The sequence below is a fragment of the Cricetulus griseus genome (assembly GCF_003668045.3).
Source record: "Cricetulus griseus strain 17A/GY chromosome 1 unlocalized genomic scaffold, alternate assembly CriGri-PICRH-1.0 chr1_1, whole genome shotgun sequence".
Lineage (NCBI taxonomy): Eukaryota > Metazoa > Chordata > Mammalia > Rodentia > Cricetidae > Cricetulus > Cricetulus griseus.
Window position 1 is genome coordinate 186,417,835 of NW_023276807.1, and position 10,252 is coordinate 186,428,086.

General features: G+C 44.6%; 1 protein-coding gene across 5 annotated transcripts in view; it reads left to right on the forward strand.

Moving 5' to 3' along the window:
* The window catches only part of Wdfy4 (WDFY family member 4), a 233,016-nt gene that overhangs the window by 202,103 nt on the left and 20,661 nt on the right, over window positions 1-10,252 (forward strand). For all 5 annotated transcript variants that reach the window (XM_027389479.2, XM_027389481.2, XM_035452661.1 and 2 more), the window contains 2 exons: window positions 2,375-2,492; window positions 3,845-3,954. In XM_027389479.2, the coding sequence (XP_027245280.1) occupies window positions 2,375-2,492; window positions 3,845-3,954 (228 nt within the window). The remainder of the gene's footprint in view (window positions 1-2,374; window positions 2,493-3,844; window positions 3,955-10,252) is intronic.

Below are 10,252 nucleotides of genomic sequence, written 5' to 3' on the forward strand. Positions count from 1 at the left end.
TGCTAGGTTCTCCTGAAGCCATAGCAGTCTTTACCTGGGCTCTTGCCCCACATCCACCAGTGGGATTATCAATACGAGTATGGTTGGTTATGTTAATCAACACATGGATGACATGAGCCTCAGAGGGCTTCCTGTCACCTCTGAAGGAAACTGTAGCCCATCTGCTGAGATGCTGCTGCAGGCCAACATTGAAGATGCTGCATTCACAGTGAGCTGTTCGTGGGATTTCTCCTAGAATCAGTATGCACAGAGAGAGGGGAAAGGAGCTAGAGGCAGAGAGATGAGGAGGAAAAGACAGTAACCCATTCTGCCTAGTGTAGCTCTAGAATCTGAGCTCCACCTGGCCACATCCAGGGAGGCTCATGGCAAAATCAGATCACTCATCTCTCTTGGCCTCCATTCCTGCATCTCAGCACACAGGGGTCAGGAGGAGGAAAACCTCACAGCAAGATCTAAGTGGTGTGTGTGTGTGTGTGTGTGTGTGTAAGGACAACTGGATCCTGGAGTAGGTCTGGGCCCTGATGCTATGATTATCAGGGGAAGTGTTGGGCAGTGTGTGAAGAACGGAAGTTTGTGAGTCATGGGTCGGAGCAGCCTGACTGCCCTGACCCGTTCTGCCTGCAGATGCTTAAGCGAAAGAGCTTTGGAGGACAGTGCCTCTGTCTCCTGTGGCTTCCCATCCCCATCTTCAGACAGTGAATGCAGCAGCATTTTCTCACCAGCCACACCTTTTTTTTTTTTTTCTCACACTAGTGGTCCACCTGAGGCCAAGGCCTTACAAATATGAAGCTTCAAAACCCAAGAATCAAACCATACTTGCAAAGTGGTGGATGCTTTATAAACATTCTCTTTTTTAACACATACCTGGCATTTAAAATTGTGGTTACTTTCCTGTGTTTAAAAAGTTGGGGGACCAGGAGAAAGCTCCATGTATTAGAGCACTTTTCTGCACAAGCATGAGTGTCTTGAGTTTGAACCCCAGGCACCCATGTACAAAGCAGGACATGGCTGGGTGTTCTGTAATCCCAGGATCAGCATGGTGGTGGGGAAGGGGGGTAGAGACAGGAATCCCAGTAGCCTGTTAGCTAGCTAGTTGTGCCAGAGCAGTGAGCCTCTGGTTCATCAAACACCTGTTGACGCTTTACCCTCCACCTTCACACATGAGGACATGCTGGACACTTGCATGCCTATACTCCGTACAGGTAACGTATACACACTCATATTCACAAACACATGCTCACACACATGCTTACACACACACTCATACACACTCATTCACAGACACATGCTTACACACACACTCATATACACTCATTCACAGACACATGCTTACACACACACTCATATACACTTATTCACAGACACAGTCTCAAACATATGCTTATACACACTCATTCACAGACACACACATGCTTGCACACACACCTATACACACTCATATTCACAGACACACTCACACATATGCTTGCACACACACCTATACACACTCATATTCACAGACACACTCACACATATGCTTGCACACACACACTCATGTATATTCACACACACACACACACACACACACACACACACACACAAACACACACACACTGGGGAGACTACTCCTGAGCATCTGGGAACTTGGGGAAAACAGGAATGCTGGCAGCTGTGAACCACTCCCTAGAAACTGAGGAGGGGATGCTTCCCTTTTGTCCTGGGCTGCTTTCTGCCAGCTTTTGAGGTTGTGACAGCACTGTCCCTCTATCAAGGGGCTGTGAGGGAGATGCAAGTCCAGAGATACTTAGTGTCCCCACTGCCCCCCAACACACAAAGCATATCTCTGAAGACACTGAAGTTCTTCCCATCCCCACTCAGTTGAATTCCCAAGGTCAGGAGTAGAGCCAGCATTACATGTCTCAATTGTCCAAAGATAGTGGACCTCAGAAAAGTGAGCATGTTCCCCTTATTTTCCCCACACCCCAAGAAATGACTTCTAGCTTCCTATCAAATCCATTTGACTCAAAGCAGGCAGGCCCCTGAAATATTGCAGTAAATCATTTAGTAAGGGCAACAGTTAAAAGTCTTGTAGGCAATGGGAATTCTTTTGAAAGTCCCTTTTCAGAACCTGTTGGCTGTTTTCTGATTTGGATCAATTTGGAACAGGCTCAGCTTGAACCCGATCTTCCTTCCTCCCACTTCTCATCTCTCCCCTATTAAGTCTTCCTGGATCACTGGCTTCAGGGCCATAAAACTCCAGGTAGCCAGCTAATCACCACAGGGGTTCAGACCAAATGACAATAAACCAATAAAGGGAGCCATAAAACTAAAGAGCGTGGCTCCTGGGGCACCAGGAGGCTGGGGGAGTTAACTCAGTCTCACGTCTGCCTTCTAGATGTTGAACTTGACAAATCCCAAGACTTTCCGGGATCTATCGAAGCCAATGGGGGCTCAGACCAAGGAAAGGAAGTCGAAATTTACCCAGAGGTTTAAGGAAGTTGAAAAGATTGAAGGTGGGTACATACATACTTGATTTTGACTGGTTGTGTGTGTGTGTGTGTGTGCATGCATGGTCATGCACAGGTGTACACAAATGTGTGCTGTTCTTCTCAACTTCTTGAAAAGATCAGTAATGACTTAGTTGGTCACACAGTCTCTCAGTGATGGTTATAAAGAATCCTTCAATCCAGGCATTAACATTGTGATTGCATCAGAGAATCACATGGAAGAACTTGTGAATAACACTAAAGTTCAGGCGTCACCTTTAGAAGTTTAAGGGGACTGGAGAGATGGCTCACCAGTTAAGAGCACTTCCTGATCTTGCAGAGAACCCCAGTTTGGTTCCTAGCACCCACAGGCTACTTATCTGTAACTCCAGTTCCAGGGGATTCAACGCCATCTTCTGGACCCTATAGACATTGCTTGTATTTCATTCATTTAAATAAGCAAAAAATAAAAAGAAATTTTTAAATAAAATGGGGGGTTGGTACCAGGCTGGTGAAACCCACAGAAACAGCTGGCCTGAACAAGGGTGATCACATGGACCCCAGACTGCTGTCTGGGAGGCCAGCACAGGATTGAATCAGACCCCTGAACATGGATGTCAATGAGGAGGCCTCTACACTCTAGGAGGCCCCTAGTAGTGGCTTAGTATTTTTCCCTAATGTAAGAAGGGACTATGAGAGCCCATCCCACGTGAAGGGATGCACTCTTGGCCTGGACACATTGGGGAGGGCCTAGGCCCAGCCCAGGATGATGTGGTGGACTTTGAGGAGCCCCATCGAGGGCCCTACCCTGCCTGGGGGGTAGGGGGAGAGGGTTGGGGGAGGGGAGAGAGAAGGGATTGACATGTGAAGCAAGCTAATTTGAACTAAAAAAAAATTACAAAAAAATAAAACAACTAAAATTAAAAAAAAGTCTGTGGTAAGGCACACCCTGGGTGATTTTTATGGTCATCCTGGATGGAAAAATATATGCTGAGAGTCGTCAACTTCACATCTAAGGGTAGGGGAGATGGTGGAGGGAGCTGTACTCATCTAGTGGTTCTGTACGACATGGTCCTTTCCGAAGGACAGTGAAAAGAAACTCCAAGTCTAAGCAACTGGACAACCTTTAAATGATAGCGTCTACCTTTGACTGGGTCTAAAACTCAGTCCTCAAACTTTGTACAATCTGTTCTTCACCTTTACAATTCTTGCTGTATTTGTAGGCCATCCGATCTGTTAGTACCTTACTGTTTTTTCTTATGTTACTTGCTTCCTGAATTTCAATAAATGCATTTTAAAATACTATTCTCAAGCATAGGGAAGCCTGTCTGCTGCCTTCAGGTGGGGCAGCCATCCTCAAGCATGTCCTTTTGTTGTAGGAGATATGACCGTCCAGTGCCACTACTACACTCACTATTCCTCAGCCATCATTGTTGCTTCCTACTTGGTCCGGATGCCACCCTTCACACAGGCCTTCTGCTCCTTACAGGTGAGCTGCTGCCATTTCTTCCTGAATGCAAGGGCATGTACATGCACAAGTCTCAGGCTTGGATAAGGAGGGTGTCTCCTCTCTGAAAACTCTAACCTTGGCTTGATGATGGCTCCTACACTTATAGGAAGGCTGATTTTGGGGGGTTTTGTTGTTGTTATTGTTTGTATCAATGCTTGCACATCTGCCTGATTTGTGTTTAAAAAAAAATCTAAAGAGAAATAAGAAAATTCCCCGTGAGGAAAAATGTAAAAATTTAATACAAAAAAGATAGAGTAGAAAAGGTAAGTAGAAATTGCTGAGAGTAAAAATGTCACAGTTACAGATCAATAAAGAGAAGGGACAATGAATGTCAGAATGCATAGATCTGTGCTAACTACAAATGAAAGGTTCCATGGAACAAGTAGATTATTTGAAATAAAACAAAAACAAACAAACAAGAACAATAACAAAAACCCAGAAAAAGAAACTGGTCATTGCAACCATCCATAAGCTAGCAAGCCATTACCTTGCCAGTCTAGGGTTGTCAGGTTTCACAAATGAAAAGACAGATATCTAACCAAGTCTGGTTCTGGATACCCAGCAACTTCAACCTAAGCAAGGACATACTAGAAAGTTATCTGCTTCTTCTCTGAAATTTAAGTTATCTGGGTCACCTTTGTTGCTGAAGATGAATATATGGGATCTCAAAGTCAGAGTCCCCTGTGGGCAGCACTGGGACAGTGCTGAGATGCTCTTCGACTCCCTTTTGTGTGAAACCCTTCACTGGAATCTGGCACCCAAGGACCCCATTCAGAGGCAGAGCTTGAAATGTGGAAAGCTTTGGGTAGGCCAGCTTGAGCCCACTGGTTGAGTCCACTGTAGAGAGAGTGTACTACAAGTTTGAGCTCATGGCTGACTTGATCACCACCTTGCAATGGTCCTATGAGAGAAAGCCATAGGCCTCACCATCGGGGGTCCACTGAGCATACATGATCTCACACTAATACTTGAGGCTTATCTCAGAGAAGTTTTAGTGTCCCAGAAACTGAGTTTAGGTCACCCGGAAAACATTAACCCCCCAGAAACAAGAGCCACCTTTAGCTGGCACTAAAGTACTACTGATCTCTGGAAAAGAATGGAAAGGCCAGGCATTTTCTCCAGTAAGGAGTGAATCCCTCAGATCATTTGTTTCTTGGCATAGACTCCCCTTTCCCTGACTATGTGGCTTGTCTAGACTTTGTATAACCCCCTATCTCTGGAAATCCACTCAAAAATAATAAGTGTGCTTCCCTTGGGTCTTTCTCAGGCAACAAGCATTTTAAGTAAGTTTAGTTTGGAGAATGAATGGTCCCAGAGCTGTACCCCATGCCAGGAATCTCATCCAGATGTTGCTCATTAATCTACAAGAAATGACGATCACTGTTGCTGATGATAATGATGGATTCTGCTACTGCCTCCCAGCTAGGGAGCTGAAATTATCAAATGCTCAGGATGCTTTCACAGCTTCCCCTTGGCCCTCCTGCCAGGTGCATTAAAGCCAGAGGTCCCAGCTCTACTTGTTGCTAAGGGTCTTTCCACACGGGGGAAGAGATGGAGTAGAATAGAGACAGGCTGTGCTGTGAAATTTACAGACCTGCCACTAAATAGATATAAATATCCATGTGTTATGTTACCTCTGGAAATGAGGGTTGGTTTAGCACAGATCCCTGGATCATCCAGAAGAGCAAATGGGAAAATGTAAGGAAAGCCCCTAGCTCTAGTGATCAACCATGGCTACTTCTCCTCTTCCCTCTGTGACCAACCAGATCTGATCTGAGCAGAGCCAAACTTGTTCAAGTTGGTCTCCTCTAAACTAAACTATTTTAAGGCATCCTGAACTACAATAAAGCATCCCAGAGCAGAACAAGCCAGATTAAACAGGTTCTGCAAAGCCTGCAAGAGCATTTGGATAGTGGTTACTCTGATGCTAATTGTTAATATGAGCTTATTTTAGCCAGTACGCTTCACTAATAATTAGTTAAAACTAGTTTGGGATGGTCTAGCCCAGGGTGAGATGATCAGAGCCACCTGTTTATACTTTTGGGAGGCACCTGAGCAATCGTTAGTGTGACCCCACTGGGAATCCCAAGTGTGACTTTCAGGGTTTTCTGGCCCAAGTTTGAATTTGGTAATCATGTGAGCTTTCTGTGTAACCCCTTTGTCCTGGACCCATCTGTCTTACCTTCTGACATTTAAGTGACTTTTCAAGTTGGTCATCACTGACCTGAAGAACCAGCCATCCTTTTCCTAGAACAAAACAGCAACAACAACAGTTTTAGTTCTTAAATGGATGAGTACAAAGGTCACATCTGCTGAGGGAGTCCTTCCTGGGTCTCACCAGATCTCAGAAGGATGTTCTGGCATCTTTTGTTTCATTTCTTCTACCTCCTAGGGACAAGCCAGTTTGTTCTCAAGAGACTTTTGCCCACCTCGTCCATGATGATAGGAAGGGTTGCCCCAATCCCTGTGGTCTCACCCACCAGAGAATCTGACTTCTAAATTGGCTGGGGATGATTTGGAGGGTGAAGGGTGGGGAGGTTCCAAGATGTCTGCAGAGAGGACTTCTGCATTTGAGGGAGCCAGTGTGCTTTTCGTATCAGTATGCTCTCCATTCTGAGCTGAGAGACTCTGCCATTCACTGACGAATGTGAGTGAGTGATTCAGAGTGCTGACATACGTACGTACGTGTGTGTGTGTGTGTGTGTGTGTGTGTGTGTGTGTGTGTGTGTGTGTGTGTGTGTGTGTGTGTGTGTACTTGAGAGTCTAAGTGTAGGTGTAAGTGCGTGCATGGACGTGTGCGTGTACTTCTGGCTCAGGCCCCAGGGTCTTGTGTCCTGGCTCTGCCATCTGATGTTGAATAGATCATTGCATTTCTCTGGGATTTGGTTTCCTTATTCATGAGATAAAGATGGAAGGTAAGACTCTGCATCTGAAGTCCTTTTCATAACAGCACTAGTCTGGAACACTTATTAAGTATCTACTGTGTTTCCAAATGGTGCCAAATACCTTACACTTACAATTAAAAAGTTTAAGCTTTCATAATGTGGCAAAGTGTACATCCCATAGTATCTACCCTGTAGTTATTTTAAAGCATACAGTTCAGTGGTATGAAGTACCAGAGTGGTGTGCCACTGGATCTACCATGGAGCATATTTTGTGCCACACATGGTACTTGTGTGGCTCATCTTTTGTGGCCTGCCAAGCTGCTGAGAGGCTGGCATGGGACACTGTGGGACACTATGTGCTAGGTCCAGTGGTGTGGGCAGCACCAGGATTTTAAGTTTCAGGACTTCAGTGTACTATGTCCTGAGTCTGTGTAAGAGGCTCTTTATACCCCTGTGGTTAAATGCTACTATATTTAGGCTGTTTTTAGAATTGAGGTTCTTCTAGCATTTATGTGTTTATCTTTCTACTCAAACTTGTCAATACAATGATAGATTTTTATAGTCTAGGAAATATGGACTCATTGCTCATCTACAGGGTTGGTTCCAGGACCCCTCCCCCACACTGACATCCAAGGACACTCAGGTGATTTATATAAAAGGTCATCATATTTGCATAGAACCTATACATCATCTCATATACTTTAAGCTACCCCTAGATTATTTACAATGTCCACTCCAGTGCAAATGTCCTATAAACAGTTTTAATACTATATGGTTCAGAGAACTGAGAAGAAAAAGAAGTCTATAAACTTGAGACAGACATGATCTATTAAAGCATTTCCCATCCATGGTTGCATCTTTGAATGTGGATCCCTCAAATATGGAGTTCCAACTGTAGATGCATGTGTTGTGTGGTCTAAGCAGGTGGAATGTATATAAAATGTGACCAGACTTGTGCTGGTCATGTGCTCTATTGTTCCCACTCCTTTCTCTGGGAGAATGGACTACTGTATTCAGGGCAATTAGCTGGTATCCTGCCTTAATGACACTCTCAGTATTCTACAGTTCTCATGAACCTGTCTATGGTGATCCAAGGTCTATGAGCATCCTGAAAGCGGAGCCATTGTGAGGCCACACCCCTGCTGTAATATCTTAGCCTTGGCATTTGTTTCTGTCCTAGAAAAAGTGCCATATATTCTCAGGCCTAAGATGAGATCTAGCCTGGGTGGTGCCCAGAAAGGCAGCCTGTTCCCAGCAAAGACATAGTGTGGTGGCAGCTGCTGTATTTAATAAGAAATGGAAATAAAGCGCTGTGATAATTAAGTCCCACCCCTGTGAAGTCAGCTGTTACCAGCAGTGGGGAAGGGTTTTCCAAACTACCTGAGGCGAGATGGCGGGCTTTACGCTAGGCAGATGCTGGGAACTAAGAACCCTGGGGTAGACTCTGCCTGGGCTGTTACTGCCCAGCTTTAGGAAGGTACCAGGGTCACAGGAATATGAGGAAGACAGAGAGCCTGTGTCAGTCACCATACCTCTATGGTCTCTACCCGATGTCATCGCAGCTTACAGGTAGGCTCCTGCCTCCAAACCAAGTATCTCGCCCTTGGTACTCAATACTTTGTACATAGTTAGGACAGGGCTGGACCAAAAAAAACGTTCAGTCACATTTTAAAGGTATCACCAGGACATGAAGATATGGCATATTCAAGGTCCCAAACTGTTACCTGGTAAGAATTCTTCAGGGTCTCTAGTGTGGAATAATTGTGATTATATGACTTGAGCTAGGAGTACTGGAAATGGCATATATGGTAGAGTTGATGGGCCCAGAGAAACTAGCTCTAGTAGACTTTCTCCTTGGTAGCTGTGTAACTGAGCTGTAGTTTCCCAATCCTTTTCAACTCCTTACTGTTGTGGATGGAAGCTTGGCTTGACTCCTTGTTACGCATTCACTCACAGCAAGAAGTTTGAGTGTCAACATGCTTTTGGGGTTACTTGCTTAAGGGAAAGGTATTATCCTATGGAAAGGAGAGTAGTGGCTGCTCTAGGTTAGACCAATCCTAATTGAGACCAGGACTGACTAGTGTCTGGGCTTCCCAAGTGTCACCCATAGCTTTGTATTTTGGAGTAGGATGTTGAGATAGACTGTTAGCTGAGCCTCATGGGATACATAGCCAGTTTTCTCTTACCTGCTCACTCTTCCTCTTGGTACTATGGGCTGCCCTGACAATGTCTCTCTTGCTTCTTATCACCATCCTAAGGTGATACTGTCCTGTTTCTGTCCTAGGCACTTGAGGATCCTGCCCCACCCCCAGCACTCTACCTTTTATTTCTAATAATTTTCACTCCATTTCTCTTTATTCTTTAAGAGAGCCCCTGATTTTCTTCCTCACATACTCTGAGTTTGGATCCTAAGACTGGGATCCCCCCCTAATCCCTGGAGTATATAGGAGAAAAGATACAGGGCTAGGGCTGGAGAAATGACTCAGAAGTTAAGAGCACTGGCTGCTCTTCCAGAGGACCCGGGTTTGATTCCCAGCACCCATGTGGTGACTCACGGCCTGTTATAACTTCAGTTCTCAGGGATCCTCTGGCCTCTGTGAACACTGCAAGAACACAGTGCCCAGACATATATATATATATATATATATATATATATATATATATATATATATATATAATTTTAAAAGGTACAGGGCTTATTATTTTGATACTGCTTTCTTTATACCTAGTGTGCCACCTGGGGGTGGTATATCTTGTATTCTCGTATACACATTCACTTGGGCATAGGTAATGGGAGATATTTTAGACCTCATATTCACCCTACAAGTAAGCACTGAAATTCTTACCTGAGTCAGCTTAATTCCAGAGCACAGCATTCTCTAGCATGACACACTGTCTGATGGACAGATGGTGGTTGAAATTAGCTGACACAAGTATGCAAGTGCACTGCTTACATGATACTTCTAAACCATTGAGAAAAATACCTCCAGTGCTAACAGGTCATCATCCCCCTCACAGGACCATTCTAATTCCTTAGCTAGATGTGAGTGGGCCGACTTGCATCAGTCCCTCCTGGAAGGGTTTCAGTATGTTCCATAAGGATATCTAGGGGCTGAAAGATGGCTCCATGGTTACGAGTGGGTGCTGCTCTTGCAGGGGACCTGAGTTTGATTCCCAGTGCTCATGCTGGGAAGTTCACAATTGCTTGCAACTCTAGCTCCAGTAGAATCTATTGCTTCCAGCCTCTGTGAACATGAGCATCAGTGCAATGTGTTTACATGAATGTATGTGTGTGTGTGTATATACATAATTAAAAATAACAAAATAAATATTAATAGAAAAGACTACCTGTGTAATCACATGTCCTTGAACACATGTAAGATCTGAGTTTC